Raw genomic sequence first — 26,194 nt, 5'->3', positions numbered from 1 at the left:
TGTGGAGGTCCAACTAAAGCAACCTTCTTCTCATAAGTCCTTAGTTTGTGGCATTGAAGCTTGATATGTCCCGGTTCATGGCAATAATGACAAATAATCTTTCTTTTATCATAGTCATTTCCATGTCTTTCATAGTGGGGTGGCTTATAGGTACGCATGTAATTTCCCAGTCTAGAGACGGCTAGGATTGAGTCATCTTCACTTTTGGTAGTACGTTTTTTAAGCCTATTCTCCTCCATGCTCAATTTTTCAATAGTGTCAATAATAGAGAGAACTTTTTCCCTATGAAGGAGAGTTGATTTGGTTGTTTCAAATTCAGGTCTCAAGCTATTAATAAATTGATAAAAATGCTCCGCATCTACTTGCTTTTGGCAAAGCTCAATATCTTTGGAACAATGTCACTTAGGCTCTACAAGAGTCAACTCTTCGCATAGTTCGGACAAGTCATTGTAATGTTCTCTAATGTTTTTATCTCCTTGTGTCATGATCCCAACTTTATCTTGTGAATTGCACATATATGCAATGTCCTTAAAGGAATATATATTTTTAAGGTATTCTCAAGCCTTATTAGCGTGCTCGAATTTGACAAGGCTAAAACATTTTTTAATGTTTACACTATTGATAAGTTAAGACATAATCTTAGCATGTCCCATTCTCTACTCTTTTCACTTTTACTCATAACTAGTTATTGTCTTAGTCTTCTCTCCATCGCAAAGAAGTACTTGTTTCTCATTTTCCACTTTAGTAAGAATTAGTTTTGGCTACGGATCAGAACAATCCACTAATCTCCATGACCCTTTTCCCCAAATGTGATGCTTCATAGTAGAAGCCCACATAACATAGTTTGCATCATTAAGTTTGATGGGCATTATGGTGACATTATCCTTGTCATCCATTTTTACTAGGTATAAGAAGGATAGAGAGAATAAGGGAGAGAGAGAAATAGAAGTAGAGAGTAGACAAAAATGGAACATGAGCACTCCACCACAAATTTGGACAAGACACACCACCAAAAGGATCACACGAGCACTTGAGAGAATATCTTCAAGTGCACGACCACGATCATGAATACTTGGATTTGAATCACCAACGAGCTTTTATCATCAAGCTTTGATACCATATAAAGAAATACAAGCCTTCACGAACAAATATCCACCAAATAACAAAGTAGATTCAAACACAAAAGTGGCTACAAAGAGCACACTCAAAACCCACAATGGGCACACTCAAGAAGGCTCTCTCTCTCTCACACACACACACACACACACTATATATATATATATATATATATATATATATATATATATATTATTTATGTTAATCAAATATGCAGGAAGACATGTTTGGAATTAGAGGATTGCCCCCTTTTTATACACACAAGAGAGGCCCTATAGAGCCATTGGACTAGCCCCAACGGCTAGTCAACAATATGTTGACTTGGTCGAAATGGGCAAAAAAGATAAATAATAAAATAATAAAATATGTTTATATATTTTACATATATATAATATATATACCTATATATACATATATATGCATAAAATACACACATATACATATATTGTATACATACATTATATATATTTACATAATTTAACATCTCCCACAAGCAAGAATAATCAGGAAAAGTAGATATCATGTGCATCTTCATTCTACGCTCTCCAATATTCTTGAAAACAAACAAAATGCTCCTAGGTAACTGAGGGGCAATGTCGACTAGTAATACAAAAAATTATAGAAATAATTAAATAAATAAAAGAACATTCACACACACAAGCATAGGTGACCTATTTGTCTCCCTCTTGTAAGTGGGATGGCTTCCTGCAGGAGAAACCTAAATCACAGCCAGGATTGATGACCACAGTTAAAAGAACAATGTTAGTGCACTGGAACACTCAAGAAAACTGGACTAGGATCAGCCAACTGAAGAGTCAGGAACACAAGGATCAAATAAACTGACTTGAACAGCCTATAATAAACTAGTGAAATATTGCTCAACCAAGACTGCCGGTGTAGAAGTGGTAGAGTCTTTCAAAGAGCACAGTAAATTAAGATTAGCTCGCATTTGAATCATCACTATTGGTTAACCAAACTTCAACACAGGAGGGAGTATCATGTAATCAAACTTGATAGACTAAGATACGCCTAATGTAATTCACCTACTAATTACCAGCCTGGTTCACGTCAAGAGTTCTGGCTGAGTATTAGTGTAATATCATGTGTTTTTCTATAATATTAAATTTTGAGACTAAAATTTAGCTAAGTATTTCGTAAAGTCGATAGAAATCCTCGATTTTAGGTAGAGGCTTGGCCCAGGACCCATTGACAAGACCTAAATGAGCCAATTAAGATTTGGTGAAACTTTTTATTTTTAACCTTTAAAATCGAGCAAAATTCGGGTTAAATTCAGGCAAAATTCAGATGCGATATTCAGGTAATATATCATTAGATGTGTCGAAATTCTGAAAACATTGATTTTTTTTTTGAATTCGGGCTACTATTGGCCCGAAAATCACATTTTTCAAAAATGACAAACCTCGATGTGACCGATTCTTGATTGAATCGGATCCGTTTGACCCAAGTTAATAATATGGATCTAGACCTAGTCCAAGACCCATATTAATTAAGATCTGGTCCAGTTTGAGAACCATATGGATATTGGGTATGAATTTGGATCTTAGATCCAAATCTGAAATCTAATTTCAACCAATTTAAAGTTTTAAATTCAATATAAAGGTTAAATTGAGTTAAAATCCATGTTAAGAAGACTCCCAGAGGGGTGAGATACCCTCTGAAACTTTTTGAAAATTTATTATTTAATATATAATAAATAAATAATTAATTAATTTAAAAAAAATAATTAATTCCGAAAATTTATATTTAGTATGGCAGAGTTCTACATTTGCGGAACTCTACCTAATATGTAGGGATTCTAGAAGAGCCCAAATGGGGTTGAAGTAAAATAATAAAACAAAATAAAATACTAAATAGATAAAAAGTAGTTAAAAAGAAAAGAGGAGGTTAGAGATAGAGTTCTACGTTAGAAGAACTCTATCTCATAGCCAAATGGGAAACTCGAGAAGGGACGTCACCCTCTCTCTAGAATACCAAAAAAAGAAAAAATTTATAAAAGGGTCTATGTAACGACCCCAACTCATACCTTTTAAAAATGCGGAATAAATTTTTTTTTTCTCAATCAATGCGGAAACCTTCCCAGAGATCTGGGGTCCTCACATTTCCAATTTCCATTGGATAGCCCAAACACCACAAACGAACTTGCAACCATCATCCATAAGAACCAAAATAATTTCTTTATTTATGAATAAAGGAAAATTTCAGAGACAATGTTTTATTCGACTAAAAATAAAGCCATAACTAAAAAGTAAGAAGGACTGAAGTAAAAAAAAGAGTCACTTTGTCCCCTGCTGAAGTTGTCAAGCCCAAGTATGACCCATCCATTCTCAGTAGTCAGTTCAACCTCATTGTTCACCCTTTCCTGAGAAAAACCAACAAAGTAGGGTGTCAGAACCGAAATTTTGAGCACAGCTACTTCTAAAGAAACCAGGTGAGACAAAGAACATGGATAAGATTTCATGTAATGATTTGAGTGAGTGCAGATATAACAATTTGCAGTGTCTTAACAATTCATACATGTGACAGATTGCATATACTCACCAGTCAAGAACAGTAAAGCAATACCATATATCAAGAACTAAATAACCAAACCTTGCAACATGCTTTCAAGAAGTAAATTATATACTATCACTATATCATGTCATAATATAGAGAACAATTCAAATATGCATGATCTAATGCATAACAGGAAGATGCATGACTTATTTTCAATGCATGAGTCATTTTATTATCTTACCTTTAAGTTTTATTTTTTCTTTGCACATGCATGCCCTATTAAATGCACGCAACTTTAAGTTCCTCTTTTTAATTACCGTTGTCCGCGGATACATCAAACGGGTACAATCCCCGAGGTTAAGTAGGTTCCCAGAGTACACAATTTGTATTTTATTACTGGGTTCCAACTTAGCCCTCGACCGAATCACCTTCAGAACATTAGACCTCCACATCTAATGTCGGGGACATAAGGGACACCCCACGCTCACAAGTGTCACTTCCTTGATACCTGTAGAAGAAAAATGCGATGCACAACCACCTGTGTAGAGAGAGAGAGAGAGAGAGAGAGAGAGAGAGAGAGGCGGCTGCACAATAGAAAACTCGTTAACTCATGTTATTAGGGCTTCTCTCTATGTTAAATAGAGAGAGGCTAAAAAGAATAAATTACATCTAAGCCCATTATTAAAACAAAATATCAAATAACCTCTAATATAAAAAGACGTAAACTTAAAACCACCTATTCTCAACACTCCCCCTCAAGCTGGAGCATAGATATCAATCATGCTCAGCTTGTCACAACATTTTGAGAAATTTGGTCTAGCAAGAGGCTTTGTAAACATATATGCAACTTGGTCTTCCGACTTTAGATATTTGGTAGTGATATGACCAGCTTGAACCATATCTCTTACATAGTGGCAATCAACCTCAATGTGCTTTGTTCTCTCATGAAAGACAAGATTGTTCGCTATATATGTTGCAGTCTTATTATCACACATCATGGTCATAGGAGAGGAAACCTTCACCTGAAGATCATGAAGAACGGTACGAACCCACATCAATTCAGCAGTTGTTTGGGCCATAGCCCGATATTCTGATTCAGCACTCGACCTAGAAACCACATTTTTTTTCTTACTTCTCCAAGAAATCAAGTTGTCTCCCAGAAATACACAGAATCCTGTGGTAGATTTTCTATCCACTACAGATCCTGCATAGTCAGCATCAGAATAGGCCACTATCTCTAGAGTTCCACCTTTCCTGAACAATAACCCCTTTCTAGGAGAAGATTTTAGATATCTGAGAATCATTATAGCTGCATTCCAGTGTATCTCAGTTGGTTTGTCCATAAACTAGCTAACTTTGCTCACTGCTAAAGCAATATCCGGCCTAGTCACAGTTACATACAGTAGCTTCCCTACTAGGGAGCGACAACTTTTGCTATCAACAGGTTTTGACCCTTCTTCAAACAACTGAACTTTATGGTCCATGGGAATATTAGCTGGTTTAGCTCCCAACATTTCCGTTTCTTTTAATAAGTCAAGAACATACTTCCGTTGAGACAAAACTATCCCTTCACGGCTCCTGGCAACTTTTATACCCAGAAAATATCTAAGTGAACCAAGGTCTTTGTAACAAAGTGTACCAAGGTCTTTGTAACAAAGTGTTTTTGAAGATGAGCCTTTTGCTTCGAGCAACAAAGAGGCCTGTGAGCATTAACTCTTTCAAACGCAGCTTTGACAGAGGCATAGTACTGGGCCAAGGTTTGATCTCCCTGCTGCAAATTATATATCTCATGTTCGACTTGCAGGATACGACTCACATTAGTTTCTTGTGAGTATGTATCACGAAGATTGTCCCACATCAGTTTGGTTGTATTATAGTAGATCAATCCATCTCCAATATAGGGTTCGACACTATTCATGATCCAAGACATAACTATGTCATTATCTTCATCCCAAGTAACATATTTTCCCAATTTTTCAGTGGGTTCGTCTTCCAACAAAATATGTTTTCGACGATGTCCAGATACCGACATCATAAAAGTTTTGGACCACCTGGCATAGTTGGTTTCATTCAACCTTACGGAAGAGCCGTACGAGAAGGGATTGGCAAAAGCCTTATACTCCCCAATATGTTCCATTTTGGAATTACATTTCGAAGTTTCAGCCATACTGAAGATGTAATTCAATTTAAAAAAAATCAGATTACCTCACTTGAACAGCAAGTGCTTAAGAAGAATTTTCCAACACAGCAGGGAATCACACCTGCTGTTTCCACAAAAAAAAAAAAACAGCAGCCCACAAACAGGAAAATTTTCCAACACAGCAGGGAATCACGCCTGCTGTTTTCACGACAGAAGGATAACTTAAACTAACATGCTTCTTTCACAACACGCAAAAAAAAAAACATGACACAGCAGGGAATCACGACTGCTGAAATCCATATTCTGAAATAAACCAACCAACTAAAGTCCAGGAATCACGACCATTGCTACTCCCAAACACATCACGACCAACGATAATATGCAGACGCAGAAAATAAATCACGACAACTGCTGTTCTCCAAACATATAAGGCTCGACAGCCAATAAGTCTTCAGGGCAAGGTTCAACAGATCAATCATATCTCGATCACACGCAACAACACATTAAATGAATCTTGATCACACGCAACAGCACAGGAAAGAAACTTTCTGCTGCTCCCAAACAGCAGGAAATCACGACAGGCACGCAACAACACAGGAAATGAAAATTTCTACTGCTCCCAAACAGCAGGAACAAAACTCGGCAACAAACAAAAATCACGTCACGGCAGGAACAAAACTCGGCAACAAAAGATCATGGCAGGAAATCCAAGAAATCACGGTAGAGAGAAAAAAAAACTCCAAACTGAGGAGCTCAAGGGTTACGGCTCCACATCTGCAAGAGAATATGTTGCGCATGAACAAAGAAATGGTCAGGATCACCAAGAGGATGGATGGTATGGAGTGTCGACTCGTTGCCATGGAATCGACGGTAGGGTCGACCTCGGCAATAGCACAACCCATGGGTACCACCGTGGCTGATGGTGCAGTGAGCATCGACATGGCTGCCATGATCGCACCCAACCGAGAAGTGCTGCAGCCTGCGATACTGCTGGGGGGCATTGGGGAAGGTTTGCGTGGGACCACCAACCGAGAAGTGCTCCAACAAGGTACGCCAACAATGAACCCTGGTACGACCGTAACGCCTCCGACCCTAGAGCCCATTGGAGAGCCTCCCATCAGTGTCGTGCATACGCAGGGTAGGCACCGACCCCCACCACAGGGGTTGCAGGCCAGACCCGACCTGCGTGGCCCAAGTTTGCTGCTGGATCCTCTTGCGGGCACGCCAACGTCAGTTCGGACTGGGATGGGTCTGTCGACCCTCCCAGCACCTGCACCCGGGAACATGATTGCAGCTCATTCACGGGCTAAGGGGATTGATCCCCTGTGGATGAATTCGGATCCCTCAGGGTCCATCCAAGAACCAATGTTAAGTGGATCCGGACCCGATTACCGAGGACCACCCTTTGGGTTCTCAGGAGCGGGTCCGGGTCTGGCAGCCCCATACCCAGCCTACCTAGTTGGGTTTGGTTCGCAGTTCGCTCTAAATCCGACCCAACCCGTGAATTTTGAATCCCAAAATGGATCCCATACCGACCCGAATCTGTATCGGACCCGGACGGAACTCCAGCTTGATCTTGAGCCGGGTCAAGACAAGACCCATATTCATATGGACCGTGGATCGAGTTCAAACAAAACCTTTTATCCACACAACTCGATCCCCGATCCGACCTATCCAAATCTGGGTCCGACGAGTAGTTTAGGATTAGGCCTGATCCATATCCAGTCGGGCGAACCATCCGAGTCCTACCCCAACCCAACTAGATACCCGAACCCTAACCAACCCAATAACCCCTTCCCGATCCAAAACTCAGTACCTCGCCCGACCCTACACCATTATCATAACCCAAACCCTTACTACCCCTTTCCTACCCACTTAGAGCCAGAGACCCAACACAACCCCCCACCTTTAGTAGGACCCCCTTACATACCAGTGCAACAGCGACAGCCACAGACGGCCCCCACCCGCGGGCAAACCAGGCCGCAACAGTGTAAGCAGGGAGCGGCGCGACCTGAGCGTCGACCACCCCTCGGTGGAGTTCGTCAGCACCAGCATCCAGGCGAGCAGTACCGCGTAGAGGACAATGAAGCAGCGTGGGACGATGACGCGTTCTGGAACGAGTATCCTGCAGGAATGGTGGAGGCTCGTCAACCGAGAGCAGTGGAGCATCCCTCCACTTATGGGGTGAAACTGGACCTTCCGGAGTTCGTAGGGCGGTTCGACGCGGAGCAGTTCTTCGACTGATCTTATGTCGTGCAGCTTTTCTTTGACTACCACACCGTAGCCGAGCACTGTCGTGTCTCTCTAGCGTCTACTCGGTTGAGAGGATTAGCACAAACATGGTGGGTGGAGCTGCAGCGATCGAGAGAGCGGCAGGGGCTAGAGCGTGTACAATCGTGGGAGGAGATGCAGAGATTGATGCAATCAAAATTCGTGCCTTCAGATCACGCTGAGAGAGCCTATAAGGAGTATCTAGCCCTGCGTCAAGGCACTCGTACTGTGGCAGAGTACACTGTCGAGTTCCATCGTCTTTCTCTACGGGTGCAAATCGAGGAAACTGCCCGCCAACAGGTCATGAGGTACATTTCTGGTCTCCGTCCTGTTATTTCTGACGACTTTAGTTGTATCACGGTTGAGACATTAGATCAGGCCAGCAGTTATGCCATGAACGTCGAGGAAAAGTTGAAACGAAGGCAGGAATATAGGACCTCCCGTAGTGAACAGTCCAGTCGACCCAAGTCGAGTTTTCCAACCAGGGGAGCGAGCTCCCCTAGGAAGGAGGATTCGAAGTCTACCCCTAGAGCAGAATTTAGCAAACCTGATCCGTCCGGACCCGCATTCAATACCCGGTCTAAAACCAAACCTAGTGTGTCTACCATCCGTTGTTTTAGGTGTCAAGAGCTAGGGCATGTCGCGTCTAGGTGCCCCACTGTGGGCAAGAGCACCCATCTCGTCGAAGGTATTGTGGAGTCAGCATCCGAGAGTGAGAGTGAGTCTTTGGTCGAGGATGAGGATGAGCGGGAAGTCGTAGAGTTCGACGGTAATGTCGACAATCTATTATCCATCCGTCATGTCTTGACCGCACCCTGTGAGTCGACCCCTGCCGAATGGCTACGAAACAACTTCTTTAGAACCCGATGCAACTGTGAGGGTCACGCATGTGATGTTATTATCGACACCGGTGCTTGTGAGAACATGGTGTCCGAGAGTGTTGTGTCTACCTTGAATCTGAGAACCGAGAAACTGTCTCACCCCTACGAGATGGCATGGTTCAAGAAAGGAAATGAGGTTCCCATCACCCAGCGTTGTTTAGTCCGATTCTCCATGGGGGAGGCACTACCACGACGAGGTGTGGTGTGATGTAGCCCCTATGAGTGCTTGTCACATCCTGTTGGGGCGTCCTTGGCAGTTTGATCGCAAGACCATTCATGATGGCCGTAGGAACACGTACTCGTTCATATTTAAGGGTCATAAGATAATCCTTCTCCCCATCAAGGAGACGGGGTTTCCCACGGTAGATAAGCCTGAGCGAGTCCCCCAGCTGGCTGGACTATCCTACCGGTCTTTTTTGAACCAATGTCAGGAGGATGGTTATTGTTATGCTGTGGTGGCTAAACCGTCAGTGAGTACGTCGTTACCAGTTCCTACGGACATCAAACCCCTTATTGAAGAGTTTAGCGACATTATGCCAGATGACCTTCCAGATGGTCTTCCTTCCATGCGTGTCATGCAACATGCTATTGATTTTGTGCCAGGGTCGAGTCTCCCCAATCTCCCCGCGTATCCTATGAACCCCTCCGAGCATGCCGAGTTGTTGAGGCAGGTCCAGGAGTTACTGCAAAAGGGCTTTATTCGTGAAAGTGTGAGCCCTTGCGCGGTACCCGCCTTGCTCACCCCTAAGAAAGATGGGTCCATGCGCATGTGTGTGGATAGTCGAGCCATAAACCGCATCACTGTCAAATACTGTTTTCCCATCCCTCGTTTGGATGATATGTTTGATATGTTGGCTGGTGCTTCCATTTTCTCCAAAATCGATTTAAAAAGCAGGTATCACCAGATTCGTATCCGAGAGGGGGATGAGTGGAAGACGACATTCAAGACACGTGATGGGTTGTATGAGTGGTTAGTCATGCCATTTGGGCTATCCAATGCCCCAAGTACTTTCATGAATATGATGACCCAAGTGCTACGCCCTTGTATAGGGAAGTTTGTCGCGGTATATTTTGATGATATTTTGATTTATAGTTCATCTTTGTCTGACCATTTGAGTCACCTACGTCAGGTCTTAGAAATTTTAAGGAGAGAAAAATTGTATGTCAATGCGAAGAAGTGTGAGTTTATGACGTCCAGTGTCGTATTCCTAGGCTTTATTGTGTCATCTGATGGAGTTAAGGCAGACCCTGCGAAAGTTCGTGCGATTGTTGATTGGCCTATCCCAAAGACTATTGGAGAGATCCGTAGTTTTCACGGATTAACCACTTTTTACCGACGTTTCGTGAGAAACTTCAGCACCCTCATGGCCCCCATCACGGAGTGCCTCAAGGGTACTAGTTTTCAATGGACGCCTGCTGCGGGAAAAGCCTTTACTATCATCAAAGAGAAAATGACCAGTGCCCCTGTCTTAGCCCTTCCTGATTTTAGTGCAGTCTTTGAGGTTGAGTGCGATGCCTCCAAGGTGAGAATTGGCGCAGTCTTGAGTCAGTATCGCAGACCTGTTGCCTTCTTTAGTGAGAAGCTGACGCATGCCAGGTGTCAGTATTCCACTTATGATGTTGAGTTTTATGCCGTTGTACAAGCCCTTCGTTATTGGAGACATTATCTCATTTATAAGGAATTTGTCTTGTACACGGATCATGAGGCATTGAAGTATCTTAATAATCAAAAGAAGTTGAGTGCTCGTCATGCTAAGTAGGTCAGCTTCTTGCAAGAGTACACCTTTTTAATTCGCCATCAATCTGGTACCCTGAACAAGGTGGCTGACGCTCTTAGCAGGAAGAACAGCCTCCTGATGACCATGTCAGTGCAGGTTGGGTTCGAACAGTGCAAAGAATTATATCCCACGGACCCGGATTTTCAACAAGTCTGGGAGGGGTGCATCTCTTCAGATCGCACCCTCGACCCCCGTTTTAGTATTCATAATGGTTACCTCTTCCGTGGGAACAAATTATGTGTGCCTGATTTCTCCCTTAGGCTTCAGTTGATTTCTGAATTACATGAAGGAGGGTTAGCAGGGCATTTCGGGCATGATAAGACGTTCGCTCTGTTAGATGAACGATACTTTTGGCCCAAAATGCGCAAAGATGCTGTCAAGTTCATCCAAGGGTGTCATGTGTGTCAAGTGTCCAAGGGTCATCGTCAGAACAATGGTCTGTATACTCCGTTACCCATTCCTGAACGGCCGTGGGAGCACATATCCATGGATTTTATCGTGGGCCTCCCAAGAACGCCACGTCGTTTTGATTCAATTTTAGTCATTGTTGATCGGTTCTCCAAAATGGCTATTTTTGTCCCGTGTAAGCGAACCACCGATGCCTCTTTAGTAGCGTCCTATTATTTCAAGGACGTCGCTCGCTTCCATGGTCTACCCCACACGATCACTTCTGATCGTGACACGCGCTTTATGAGCCACTTTTGGAAATCGTTATGGGCTTTATTGAAGACCAAGCTTCAGTTCAGTAGTGCGTACCACCCCCAAACCGATGGCCAAACCGAAGTTGTGAACCGCACCTTAGGAAACTTGTTAAGGAGCCTAGTAGGGGAAAATGTTAAAACCTGGGATATAGTCTTGCCTCAAGCCGAGTTCGCGTATAATAGTTCCATCAATAGGTCCACAGGCAAGTCTCCTTTTCAAGTGGTTTATGGTCGGTCGCCCACTCATGTCGTCGATCTAGCTCCAGTGTCCAGTCTCCCTGACCCCGCCCAGACGCCTTTGATGTCGTTGAATACATGCGTGATATACATAGGCAAGTCCGGGCCAAACTCATTGAGAGTTACGAAGCGTACAAAGCCTTCGTTGACCAAGGTCGTCGCGACATTCAGTTTCAAGTCGGTCAGCTTGTTTGGGTCTACCTGCGTCCTGAGCGTTTTCCCGTGGAAACTTATAATAAACTGAGTCCTAAGAAATATGGTCTCTTCCAGGTCCTACGACGTTTAGGTACGAATGCCTACCTAATAGAACTGCCTCCCGATTGGAACATTTCACTGATTTTCAATGTGTCTGATCTATATGCTTACTGTGGAGACAAGTCGTCGGAGCCGACTTTTTCCCAACCAGGGGGGAATGATGCAGGGCAGGCGGTACCAATACCAGTACCAGTACCATGTGACCCTGGTACGGCCAGGGGACCCGACCCACCAGTTGGAATGGACGATCGGACCCAGCAGCAGGGTCCGACCCCAGGTGAGTTGACTCGATGCAAGAAGATAATGCACACCTACTCCAGAAAAGGGAAGACCCGGCTCAACACCGATCCAGTCCCGAATGAAAGCCTTCTCGGGTCCGGGTCCGGACCCGGATCTAGTGACCATCTTTAAAAAGCACGACTTAGGGCTGCGTGAGGCAGTTTTTGGAGAATCACTACAGTTTATTCTTTCTTTTCTCAGCAGCCTTGTTTTCCTTTTCCCTTTCATTCGTTCTTTTTCCATTACCGTTCGTTGTTTATATTCTTTATTCAACTTGTTTATCAGCAATCTGCCAGAGACATTGAGTATTTAATAAAATCAGTTTCAACTCACCATTTGGGTGAGATTTATTGCTTTTAAGCGTGTTCAGCATCCGATTATATACAGTCGTGCCTGCCCAGCCTTCATCAAGGTTATGAGGGAACTGGAGTGTGCATCGACAAGCCGTGTCTTCACTGCTCTTATCACAACCCTTTGAAGGCTGCATCACTTTTGCATATGGTATTGCAAACCTAAAGAATTGACTTAAATAAAAATATAATGAATAAGAACAGTGTGATATACATTATGGGATATCTCATCTGGAGTATGAGAATCTTAGATATCCGGTCTTGAGGAGACTGTGAGGATACAAAAACTCTTTGTGCTGTAACTTTGTCCTCTGAACCCGATATTGAGGTTCTTTCTCCTGACCACGGTTTTAGGGAGAGTCTGTCATTTTACCCGGGAGTGGTGTGTTTGACACAACTGCTGTTTATGGTACCAAGAAAGTGACACATGTGGGCGTGGGGTGTCCCTTGTATCCCCGGCATTAGATGTGGAGGTCTAATGTTCCGAAGGTGATTCGGTCGAGGGCTAAGTTGGAACCCAGTAATAAAATACAAATTGTGTGCTAAGCTACCTTGGGAACCTACTTGACCTCGGGAATTGTACTCGTTTGGTGTATCTGCGGGCAACGGTAATTAAAAAAAGGAACTTAAAGCTGCGTGTATTTAATAGGGCATACATATGGAAAGATGAAACTTAAATGAAAGATAACAAAAGAAATCATGCATTGCACATAATCATGTATTTTTCTGTTATGCATTAGATCATGTATGTTTGAATCATTCTCTATATCATGACATGATTTGATGGTAGCATATGATTTACTTCTTGAAATCATGTTGCAAGAATTGGTTATTTAGTTCTTGATATATGGGACTGCTTTACTGTTCTTGACTGGTGAGCATATGTAATTGTTGGTAGGTATGGATTTTTGAATGCTGCAAATTTTATATCTGCACTCACTCAAATCATTGCATGAAATCTTATCCATGTTCTTTGTCTCACCTGGTTTCTTTAGAAGTAGATGTGCTCAGAATTTCGGTTCTAACACCCTACTTTGTTGGTTTTTCACAGGATATGGTGAACAGTGAGGTTGGACTAGCTATTGAGGATGGATGAGAGTCATACTTGAGCTTGTCAGCTTCAGCAGGGGACATAATGGATATTTCTTCAATCCTTCTTACTTTTTCAGTTGTTACTTTACTTTCAGTCGAATCAAAACATTGTCTCTACAATTTACTCTTACTCATAAATAAAGAAATTGTTTTGGTTCTTATGGATGATGGTTGCAAGTTCGTTTGTGGTGATTGGGCTATCCAATGGAAATTGGAACTGTGAGGACCCCGCATCTCTGGGAAGGTTTCCGCATTGAAAAAAAAAATATTCCGCATTTTCAAAGGGTATAATTTGGGTTCGTTACAATTACAATGATAGTACTTAGTTTAATTGCAATCATTTGAATCTATAAAATAATGGGTGTATGCAGAGGCTATGTGTTTCACAATGCAACCTACAATGAGGTTAATTTGAGATAGCTGTCGCTAGGTTGTTTGATGCTGCCATATGGGTTGGCATCGAAACAACCTTGATATCATGATTTTTTTTTTATCTATGTTAGCACTCTATTAAAATATTTCCTACAATGCTGTCATAATCGGCTGAATTTATTTGTTCTCAATGCTGCCAAATGAGTTATTTTAATGCTTTTAATGTGTTTTATTTATGATTTTTGTAGGTTGTAAGGCAGAACAATGCTGCACATAAAATTTATGTGCAACATTGTCTGCTGTCCACTACCTTTGGCTACATGCTGCTAACAACATGTTAACGTTGTCCTGTGTATAGTGGCAGCATAGGTATGACTCGGAGGTTATCTTTTTTATCCCGAGCATGCCCAAATTTGTTACATGAATGGCAAGAATGTTTATTGGTTATATAGGATCATGCAAATAAATATCATGTTAGCATAGATGTGCATATCATGAACACGTAATTTTTTTAAAGTTATTTTAATATTGCATTAACATAATCATGTGCATGTTTGGATGTTATGCATGAAATGAATCATGAAAGAAAAATGCATGTTGCAAACATTTATACGTATGCATATGCAATTTGTTGTGTATGTATATTCTTATGGTGTATGAATAAATGTGCATTGTGGACATGTTTGAATAATTGTGTGGTTACTCTTAAAATATAGTCTCGCTTATATATATTCATATATATATATATATATATATAGAGAGAGAGAGAGAGAGAGAGAAAAAAAACATATACATATATATATATATATGTATCTAAGTATATATATATATATAAATATATATCTCAAACCCGATAAAGGTATTTATGTAAATTCACATATCTTAGGCACATTCTCTCTTGAGAATATGATTGTACCTTTTTTTCCTTTTTCTTTTGTTGTATTTTTCTTTTTTACTTTTTTATTTTTTCTCTTTTGAATTGATGTGACATGAGGGGGCCCACAATGCACATGTTGGAGCCCCCCTCCAACGGTTAGATTTCTAACCGTTGGAGGGGCTCCAACGTGTGTATTGGAGCCCCCCATGACTCCAAGATCTTATAAATAGGGGTGATTGTAATAAACGAAAAAAAAAAGTTTTGTTTGGATCGGGTCGGATCCAGATTGGGACCCGACCCGGATCCAAAGGGGGGACAGGCGATCGGGCACCCCGACCGCCTCGCCCGTGCCTTTTAAGGTCACGAGGCAAGGGAGGGGAGGGAGGTTCTCGAAACCTCCCCTTTCTTCTACGCTCTCCCGACTCTCTCTCCCTCATTGTCTCTCGTTCTCTCTTCCCTTCTCCCTTCGACACCGCCGCCACCTGCGACCTCCCTCTGACGCCACCGCTGCCGGTCATCTCCTTCCCTCTCTCTGCTGCGAAGGCACCGACGACCCACCGCCACAACCTTCCGCTCCGGCAACCCCAGGTACACATCCACCTCCCCTCTTTTCCCTTCCTTCCGCCTCCTCTTCCACTTCTTCTCGGTGAGGGGTTGACCGACAGGGGGGGGGGGGCTGAGCCCCCTGTCGTCGCCTGTTGTCGACAGAGGGACTCCCCCCCCTGTCTCTCTCTTTGGGTTGAATGACAGGGGGGCAGAGCCCCCTGTCACTTGCTATGTTGACAGGGGGATCCGCTCCCCCTGTCCCTCTTGTTTCGCCGACAGGGAGCGGAGCTCCCTGTGTCGGCCCACCTTTTCAGCAAGGGTTTCTGCCCCCCTGCCTTTTGTGGATTTCTCGGCAGGAGCGGAGCCCCTGCCTCTTCGTGGTTCTTCCAGCAGGGGAGGGGTCAAGCCCCTCCTCCCTGCTCCTTGCATTCCCTTATGGCAGGGGAGGGGCTGAGCCCCCTCCCTGCTCTTTGTTTTGACAGGGGAGGGGGTCGAGCCCCTCCCTGATTCTTGTTACGACAGGGGAGGGGTTGAGCCCCCTCCCTGCTCTTTGTTTTGACAGGGGAGGGGGTCGAGCCCTCCCTGTGCCTCTTTTCTCGTTAGGCAGGGGCATCGCCCCCGCCTTCGTTGTTTTTCGGCAGGCCGGGCAATCCCCCTCGCCTCGCTTTTCCCTGGCATCAAGCGGGCCTTCGTTCGTTGTTGACAGGCAGGGGCTTTGACCCTGCCTCTCTTCTGCTTTGTCAGGCAGGGGCGCAACCCTGCCTGCCCTCGCTTTATGAGGGCAGGGATGCAACCCCCTGCCTCCTCGGAGTCCGCTGACAGCAAGTCAGCAGGGGCTCGCAGCCCCAGCCCCTGCTTCTTGTGCTTATAGCAGGTGCGCAAGGGCACGATGCCCCTGCATCAGCTTCCTTTACGTCAGGACGACGGCAGTGCCTTTGACCTTCTATTTTTTGTATTAGCTTGCTAAGATTGTTACTTTTGCAGCTCGTGCGCCGGATCCTGCTCGCGCTCCGCGACCCGAGCCGTCCATTGCTTATACTCGCAGACGTCAGCAAGCTTGCAACTCTCAAAGGTAGGAGAAGATTACATAGAAGACTTGGACAATTAAATTGAGTTCAATTAACTAAAAAAGATAATTAAATAAATATATATCATATATATTTATATGAGTACGCATTTAACTCAAGGGCGCGGTTTCGTGATCCGTGTCCGTTACTTTGCCGTCGTGCATCACGCAAAGGTTCTGCGTTGCACTCCTGCTTACAGTTCCCTTACTTTGTCGTTGCGCATCGCGCAAAGGTTCTGCGTTGCACTCCTGCTTACAGTTTTTACTTGTCGTTGCGTGTTGTGTCGAGGGTGTGTGTTGCACTTCTGCTTACCGCCTTTACTTTGTCGTCGCGCTTTGCGCCTAGGCTTTTGCTTTTGCATATGTGTTGGTATTGCCTTGCTATTACAGATGACGTGCAGGTTCTTGCACTTTGCGTATGCCTTAAAGGCATGCTCGTGGAAGATGCAAGGGGCATTTACCACTCTCTCTCTTGCGACAAGAGTTCAGTCGGGAGCGAGTGACATATCCTCGTCTAAGGAGAGAGATACCTCGCAAGGATCCTGGCTCATCGTGTGCGCAGTCCTGCAGAGTCGACTTGAGATTTTAGGGAGCTGCGCAAAAGCATCAAAGACTGCTCCAAATCGAAGCATTTTGAAGGATGTGACTGGCTGGTCCTGCTGACCTTTTTGGATTATCTCGAATGATCCCGAATTGGGGGTTCGAGCGAACTTCTTAGCGAGTGTTCTGTTGAGAAACCCGTATCCCGTCTATCGAGGCCGGTATCGAGTCATGCGAGACATGTAGATACCCCGATAGCGGAGGTGATTCGAGATAATCACATGCATAATGTTGACACAAGGTACTGTTGTTTCAAAAGATAAAGTAAAGGTTATAAACTTTACATCTTTGTGAAACACTCCTATTGAGGCTTCTATTAAAGAGTTATACCCCCTTCATCCTAAAGTAATTGTAGTCGTGCACGACACGTCTAGTACTGCGATGATCGGATGAGACGGTCGTGCGACCTCGAATAGTACTAAATGCACCATGCTGTAATCACATAAATGGCCTCACATTCACCTTCACAGGCAAGATGCTCGAGTGGTTTAAAGACCACAACATAAGATGGGTCGTTAGTTAAGCAACCCCTAGCGCACCCATTCGCTTCTGATTGTTCTGTCAAGGGAGAGGACAGAGCGGTACAAAACTCTAATGGACAGGTTGTTAACAACCACCCCACGGGCAATGATCCGGCCTCCCCAGTCATTGGAATTAAGTGAAAAGGGGCTACATTAGTTAGCTCAACACTTCTGCAGAAGTTGGATGCATCCGTGACACAGCCTCCTTTGGGGAATCCTCTCTCGGCTAAAGTCGACCCTTTAAGAGCGGACTCAACTAGCTATTCGGGTTATTGAAGATACATACAATAACAGACGCCTGACCTAGTCTCAGTTGTTTCTACGTTTTGCCTGCGCGTACCCACAGGCCAGTAATATTGAAACATAAAGTCTGTTCACACTGGTCGATCGCTTGCTTGCTCGGTAGTTTAGTATGCTACTCGTTGAGTTGTGCACGCCTATCAAGGTGTTACTCTAGTTGGTTAAACTGCTTATGCAGTTCTTTGCGGAGTAATAAGGAGCTTCTCATACTAGTTAAATGCCTATAATACTAGCAGTATGCCAGTTGCTACATATTAGCATGTGACTTGCTTTATCCCTTGGTCGAACTGTTTGGTGCTTATTGTAGCGTAGCACTTGTTGACTTGCATCTCTTATGATTGATGTGATTGCATATAGTTCGTAATCTACGAACTGGTGGCAACTAGGATTGATGTGGCCGCTTGTCTTATAAGCTACTTAATATTGTGATATAAATGTTGTTGTATGATTGCTTATGAATGGCTTGTGATGCAATGGTTTATGTCTTACGATTAATTTAATTACTTGTTGATGGACTGAGCCATTTTATGGTAATTATATGTTTTACGAGCATTGTTATGAGTGCTTGTCTTATTTAGTTGTTTTGTTTGGCTGACGGGTAGAGTTAGTTACTCTTCGCCCATAAAATCAACTGGATTGCCATATCTGTGCGTTCGCATGTGTCTTTTACGCATGCTTTGAGGGCCTATTTGAGGATTGCAATATTCCTTGTGGCAATATTACGATGCGTAGGATTATATGCTTCTGTGTGAAGTGATATGATGTATATGATGATATACATGCTTGTGGCCATATTGTGGCTACTGACCCCAAGAGTGGTCAACTGTTCGGAACAGTCGACTGTATTAATGCATGTATCACCGAGTAGGGTGTCTGTTGAGGACTGGATCTTCAAAGGATTATCTGCGAGGGCGTGTATGATCAAGACCAGGTACTCGGCTAGAGGGGTAGATTCTCTGTGAAGATGTACACTGTCCACGAACGGGTAGCCGCAAAGACGGTGAACTCCTGTGAGGAAGTGTATGGTCCAAGACCAGGTATACCATCTAGGGCAGAATTCCTTGTGAGGTTATACATTTCTCAGACCAGGTGATCCGACGTTGATCTTGTTGTTTGTATTAGTGGCTATCGACCCTGAGAGCGGTCATTTATGTTGATGCGTGTATCACAATGATTTTCATTGGATATGGCATTTGTTGAGGACCGGCTTCCCAAAGGTTTCGCTGTGAGGGTATGTATGATCAAGATCACGTGACCCGGCTAGAGTGGTAGATTCCTTGTGCGGATGTACACTGTCCACGAACGGGTAGCCGCAAAGATGGTGAACTTCTGTGAGGAAGTGTATGGTCCAAGGTCAGGTATACCATCAAGGGCGAAATTCCTTGTGAGGTTGTACTTTTCCCAGATCGGATAATCCGGCTAGAGTGGAAGAATCTCTGTGAGGATGTACACTGTCCACGAACGGGTAGGCGCAAAGACGGTGAACTCCTATGAGGAAGTGTATGGTCCAAGACCAAGTATACCCTCTAGGGCGGTAATTCCTTGTCAGGTCATACATCTCCCGGACCGAGCGATCCGACGTGGATCTCGTGTTTTTGCTTACCATAAAAAGTTATGGTGACCTGTGATGATCTTCTGATATTTTTTGTGATAGCCAACTATGAATTCATAGTTTCAGCTTTCTGCTCTAGCATGATTACATGCAGGACTCAGATGTGAGAATCAGATCGTTAGCGATTTGAGTTAGTGATCATGTTTTGGACCTTCTACGGAAGAGTGGGCTTTTCTGATAAAGTATGACGCCTTAGTGAGTCATAATCGGTGACAGTTGGTCGCGTAAGGCCTTGAGAGATGGAATAGATTAAGGTTGTTCAGGACAAAGCGTTTGTTAGAAGTAGTAAGCGACAAACGATGTCTTGATGATGATTAGATGTAGAGACCTCGTTCTAGGAACGAGAACAAGCTAGTTGCGTGGTGGTTCACAGCCTACGATCAATTGAATCGTATGTTGCGTTTGTCAGTTGCACTGCTTACTTGCTTTGAACTGCTGCTTACTCGTTTGCACTACTTACGCGTTTGCACTGCTTACCTTGTTGTATTGCTTACCTGTTTAACTGCATATCTGCTTTAAACTGCGTAACCTACTGAATTAAATGTACTTAATTCAGTTTCTTATAGTCTCTCTTGTGCGCCTACTAGTTTTTCGCGAAACTAACTCATTCTATGGGTACAGGTGATGATTAGGTACACTACGGGCGATGACGCGATTGCAAGATGGCTTCAAGGCTTCTTCTTTCTGCTCTTAGCTCGCATCCTAGACGTTTTGGGTTTGTAACGGATTTTTCTTGGGATATCCGAATCTTGTGAGTTTTGGTCCTTTTAGCTAACATGCCCAAAGTTGTCAGATTGCCTAATGATTTATCAAAAGAAAAATCTTCCGCTGGTTTCATAAACAAAACTCTGAAGGAAAGAGATATTTCTAGTCTCTTGCCTGTTTTTCTGAAAAGGTTCGCAAGTTTGAAATTTGGGGCGTTACAGTGATCCCCTTTAGTTTTTCTATGCTTTTGTAAAGCCCCTTTTGGGACCCAATATATTCAAGTTGATATTTTTTATGCTTTTGTGCATGTGTATCCGTGCCTTTGTGCACTTGTGAGAGTTCTCCTTTGTGCCTTTGTGCATACTTCGTGTTTCTAGCATTTTGTGTATACACAAAATCTCCTTTTATAGAGATTTTTACAGTTACATGTTCACTAAAGAATTTTGCATAAGATGCATCGGTGGTCAGATGTGAACCACCGTAGGCCATGTGGGCTAGAAGCACGAGTTGCTCTAAGATTTGTGTGTATGAATTGCAAAATCCATTTTGAAATTATTGGTTTTCTAATTTAATTGCATTGTTAAATTTGTAACGAGCAAGGTCTCGTGTTGGGTTTTGCATGTTGATTTGTAAAAAGGTCCTTTTGTAAAGAATTTGATTTTTATTAAAAAGATAAAAGAGATAAACAATGTAATTAATATTTTTGTTCTTGGATGTCTCTTCCACAATGTAAGAATCTTGGATGGCGGTTTTAGAGAAACCGTGAGGATACTAAAACTCTGTGTGCAATTGTGCCCCTTAACCCAATATAGTGGTTCACCTCTCGACTACGATTTTAGGGAGTTTTCAGCCACTTTGCCTAAGAGTGGTGTTGTAGACACAACTATTGTTATTGGTATACCAAGAAAGTAGCATCAATGGATGTTGATTTTTCTGGTGTGCTAACATTAGATGTTGATTTCTAATGTTCCGATGGATGGTATTGATTTTTTATATCGATCGAAGAACAAGCGTGGAACCTAGTAATAAAATACAAATTGTGTGTTAAGCTACAACTGAAAACCTATCTTGGACATTAAGAATTGTGGTACCTGTTTTGAGTATCTGTGGGTTTAATGAAAAGTGAAACTAAACTTGTGTACATTTAATAGGGACATGCAAGTAAAAAAGAACTCTAATAATAACTTAATAATTTTTTAATGTATGTGCATTGGAATAATGTATATTTATTGTTCAACATTAGTTCATGCATTCCTACTTGTTTTGTTTCATATGAGATATTGTTATTGCATGATAATTACTTTAAAATGCTTGAATAATAATTGAATTACGAGATTGTTGTAGCTATGTTCCTCTAAAAACTTGCATAAATTTGATTTATGCTTTTTCTTGCCTATCTGGATTTTTAGAAGAATTCGTACAAAGAATCTTTAATTCTTACTCAATACTCCCTATGTTTTTCATATGATCTAGAGCTCAGTGATGAGAACGACTGCCACAGAGAACCTACGAGATCGCGTGACTTGCTTCTGTTATTCTTTGACAGTGTGGCTCTAGGATTTTACACTTTAATTTAATTTTGTTCTGAGACTTTGATTATTGATTAATAAAGTTAGTCATTTTGATTGGTTGGTTCAACGTAGAGATCTCTTGTGGTTTAGAATGTTGTTAAATCTGTGAGGCCTTGGATTCTTGGGTTTTAGTTTTTGCAATTGTTTTAAAAAAAAATCACTTTTCACGGGGACGAGTTGGGGTTGTTATATATGTGGTCAAATTGAGTTGATAAAGCTTGAACCTATGATTTTCAGCTCAATAATTTTGTGCCTTCAATAGCACCAAATATATATATATATATATATATATATATATATATATATATAACTCAACCATTTTATACCAAAACTTAGCCGACTCGGGCAAGTCAACCAATGAGTAGGCCGAGTCTTGTAAATTCTTGGGCATTCACTAGGTTGAAACTAGTGAATAACCAATGCAGATCGACTTGGGCATTCACTAGGTTGAAACTAGTGAATAACCAATGCAGATTGTGGCCAGGTTAAGTCGTCTCACATGCGTACGCTGGTAATAACTAAGCAAATGCATAAAATTTATAAAAAATGGGAAGTTCTACCATTGTTTTATATCAAATGCATTTGAGGATCCAACCAAACACCCCATGACTTCGATATTGTGTATTGCTCAGTGTTTTCAATTTAAAAGATGATGAGGAAAAGGGTATATGCAAGTGTACATGTATACATGTGCATCAAACTATGTATGCATGCAAAGTTAAGTGCATAATTACAATGGAAGAAATATAAATTGCTACAGTCAAAGAACTTGAATAAACAGGTCAACATCATCATGCATATAAAGGCTGTCAGTGATGTTAATGAAAAAAAAAGTGTAAAACATATATAAACTTCTTGGAACTCAAAAATGAAGGCAAACAAAAGTCTCTCCCAAAACTTAGCAGCTAAAACTAAGAGAAATTACAAAGGAACAAGGACATTAGAGAATAATAGTTAAAAGGAAAGGATGGAAGCATAAAATGCTGGATATAGAAGCCAATCTTAAGCAAAACAAAAGGAAGCATATGAAAGAGAATCTCACTGAAGCAGTTCTCTCTGATTTCAACCGCTTCTCCACAAAATTCGCAAGTTTCTTTGCATAAAGTTTTCCAGCTTCACTGTTTGAAATCAGTCATTGTTAGATTGAAGAATGCATGGGCAAGCAGGTAAGTTTGATAACACAACCGCATAGACTTGGCATAGAACAATTGATTACTTGTCATGATGCAATTAACATATTCTAGAGCCTTCATTTTGGAGATCACAAAAATGTGGCTGATAAAGCAGTCAAATGAACTACAAGGAACATTTAGGAGCTGTCATACAGACATTTCACTTAGCATGTGTATCTTGTGTCGACACGTCATGACACCTGGACACACCACAAACACTTCATAGACACAGTCAACACTGTGTCCTTAACTTTATCTATTTATTTTTGTGATTTTCACTGTTTATATTGTATTTACCTGTGTTTTTTTCTTTTAAATTGGTCACTGATTAGACTGAAGTTCAGTTTTCAAGTTAGATTTATCCTTTAATGTCTTTAATCATAATTGTTTTGAATTGTTGTTCAAGAATTTGCACTTAAGAAGATATCCATGATTTATTGCTTTAGATCATAGTCACAAATATCGGTATCAGCTATATCTCGGTGAGGCTATTTCTCACGATATTATAGGTTTGGTGATAAATCTTGGGAAAATTTTGGGGTTTAAAAAAAATAAAAAATATATAAAAAACAAAAATAAGTACGAAAATATCATGTTTAGATAATAAAATACATATATAATAAAAGTAAAAAATGAAAAATAAAGAAGAAAAACACATTTAAGATGTAGAAAATAAATAAAAACAGTAACAATAATTGATAATATCACGAGAACATCGTGATAATGTCGCAATATTAACAAATTGGTGATATTTTCAAAATATTGTGATATTTTACCTATAATATTGTTTGCTGAAAATACAGCGATAATATCGCGATATTTTGAAAATATCTCTGATATCTGTGACTATTCACATGGTGAAGAACCCTGAGCTTTATGAGAGAACTAATCATATTGAGATAAATTGCCACTTCACCCTTAGAGCATACTTGGAGGGAAGCATTTATCATACATTGGGACTGCTAGTCAGGTTGCAAATTGTTTTATCAAAAGTTGGCCTTGAAAACATTCCAGCAATTCTTCTTTAAACTTGGAATGATTGTGTTTTCGTCATCCCAAGTTTGAAGGGGAATGTCAAAGAATATAAGATGTGTATTACTAGTATTTATGCTACCCTTATACATATTATTATTTTAGAGGGGCATTCTTATACTTAGCCATAGGGTGTGCTCAACCATTTTTGTCTTTTAGTGAGAAAAAGGAGGTCGACTCTCATATATTGTTGGGAGCATTTGTTATCTATTCAATGAAGCTTGAGTTTTCTCTCATCCTCTCTTGTATACCTTCTTCTTCTTAGTGCTTAATAAGTGGGAAGATGGAGGATTGTGCAATGTATTAAAGATAGGTTACGAATATAAAAGTGAAAACGGAAGAATAGAAAAATAAAATAAGGAAAAAAGAGGGAAATATTAAAGGGTAGATTTGTTTTTTTATTAGGGTAAAATCAAGACTTTTTATAGAAACGGGAATTACCATCTAACCATAAAATAAATCAGGCATGTGTTTGAATTATAAATTTTTTGGGTATGAATTTGAATTATAATAAATGATTAGCTATGGTTTTGTAAATAAAACCCAATACTTAAAAGTGAAGCACCAATAGTATCAACTTTCAAATTTGTACGGAATTCGTAAAACCTTATAACAGAGTCACCCCCAATTCGTCCTCTGACATTGTCAACGCTTTCTCCATGTCGAGTAAGAAGAATTGGACGAGGAGTAAGATGGGTATTTACCTATATTACAAAAGAAAAAGGAAAAAAGGATTAAAACCAATGACCAACTAATACAACCAAGCATTTCATATTATGAATAGTAGTTACATGCAACATGTGCGTTAGAACAAATTTTCAGCATCAATCGCCTTCATTAAACAAAGCCTTTCACAAGATGCCGAATTATCTATGCACAACATGACTATGAGAACAAATCTAAAATTAATCACTAAGAAATAAAATTCAAACCTGTAGTTGGGTGCAATTTTCCATATTTTTATAATATATCAGTTGAATTATTCAGGCAAGTATATTGTTTAGCAGCTACTTGATGTAGCCAAAATACAGATTTTATTCACATATAATGAAAACTGAACAGAAATTTATATTCTACATATATGATAAAGGTTTCATGCATAAGAAAGAGTACATATCCTTTATAACCATCTTGTAAGTTACACAAGATACAAAAGGTTATGACTATATTTTGGATAAAAACCAAATGCATAAACAGAAAGTATGTTCAAGCTACATAAAAAGCATGCCATACAAAGGCCAACACTAAGTATATTTATTGCTTTCTTATAGGGCTCAAGACTACCAAATATAAAAAGAGCCATAGATAAATCGCTTGATATAATCAGCACTAAAGACAAGCTAAAGGAAAAGAGTTATCAGCTTCCAAATATATGCATCATGGACCGCTTTAGTCAAGAAACGGCATCTTATCTTCTCTAGAACTTGTCTTCCTTCACAAGCTTCTTAAATTTGCTTGGCCTGAATTAAGATAGCACTTGATCCGATTGCATGTGTAAGAGACCTGCATATTGGTCCAAAGCTCATTAATAGTGGGAAAGAGGTGGAGAGCTAATGTCAAGTGAAGGTTGTTGTCAACTCTCTCGGTTGGAAAGGAATAGTAGGACCTTCAGAGTATTCATTATTTAATTCGAAGGGATATAATTATGTTGTTAAATTATAAGTGTGTATATCCTTGTACACACACACACACACATATATATATATATATTTATTTATTTATATTTACATATATACTGTCCTTATACATATATATATATTTTTTTTATGTATTCCCCCTTGTAATAGGTGTCAGTCCTTTAGGGATTGACCTGTCTTTTTCTTTCTGTATTTTTATTTTTTATTTTGTAATTTTCTTTTTTATTACTGCTGTTGGGCTGGTCCAACTAGTCGTTGGACCAATCCCAACAGCTATAAATATAGTACGACTAGTTGGACAACAGCCCCTTTGAGTCCTCAAGTGCCTAGTTAAAGGCATTCTCTCCTTGTATTTTAGCAATGCTTTCTAAAGCATTTTTAAGTGAAACAACATATTTTTTATAGACTTATGTTTGCCCATAGTAGCTTTTGTTGTGCTCTTTTTATTGTGTTTCACTTGATTGTATTGTCCCTTGGTAGACTAAGTGCTTGAGCACTCTTTTGTTTATTGTTTACCCTTATTGGGTTGTCCATTGTACTTGTTTTTATGGTATAAGGGACTAAGGTTC

General features: G+C 41.1%; 1 protein-coding gene across 1 annotated transcript in view; it reads right to left on the bottom strand.

Annotated features, from left to right (window-relative positions):
• The window catches only part of LOC149821051 (6-phosphofructo-2-kinase/fructose-2,6-bisphosphatase-like), a 227,871-nt gene that overhangs the window by 27,472 nt on the left and 174,205 nt on the right, over positions 1 to 26,194 (bottom strand). Inside the window, exons 16-17 of the mRNA XM_089982049.1 lie at positions 24,595 to 24,692; positions 22,827 to 22,902 (exon numbers count right to left, since the gene is read on the bottom strand). Coding sequence (XP_089838175.1) covers positions 22,827 to 22,902; positions 24,595 to 24,692 — 174 coding nt within the window. The remainder of the gene's footprint in view (positions 1 to 22,826; positions 22,903 to 24,594; positions 24,693 to 26,194) is intronic.

The sequence above is a fragment of the Nuphar pumila genome, chromosome 12 (genome assembly GCF_984573655.1).
Source record: "Nuphar pumila chromosome 12, dmNupPumi1.hap1.1, whole genome shotgun sequence".
Lineage (NCBI taxonomy): Eukaryota > Viridiplantae > Streptophyta > Magnoliopsida > Nymphaeales > Nymphaeaceae > Nuphar > Nuphar pumila.
The sequence above is the reverse complement of the archived record's forward strand: the minus strand, read 5'-3'. Positions and strand labels throughout refer to the sequence as shown.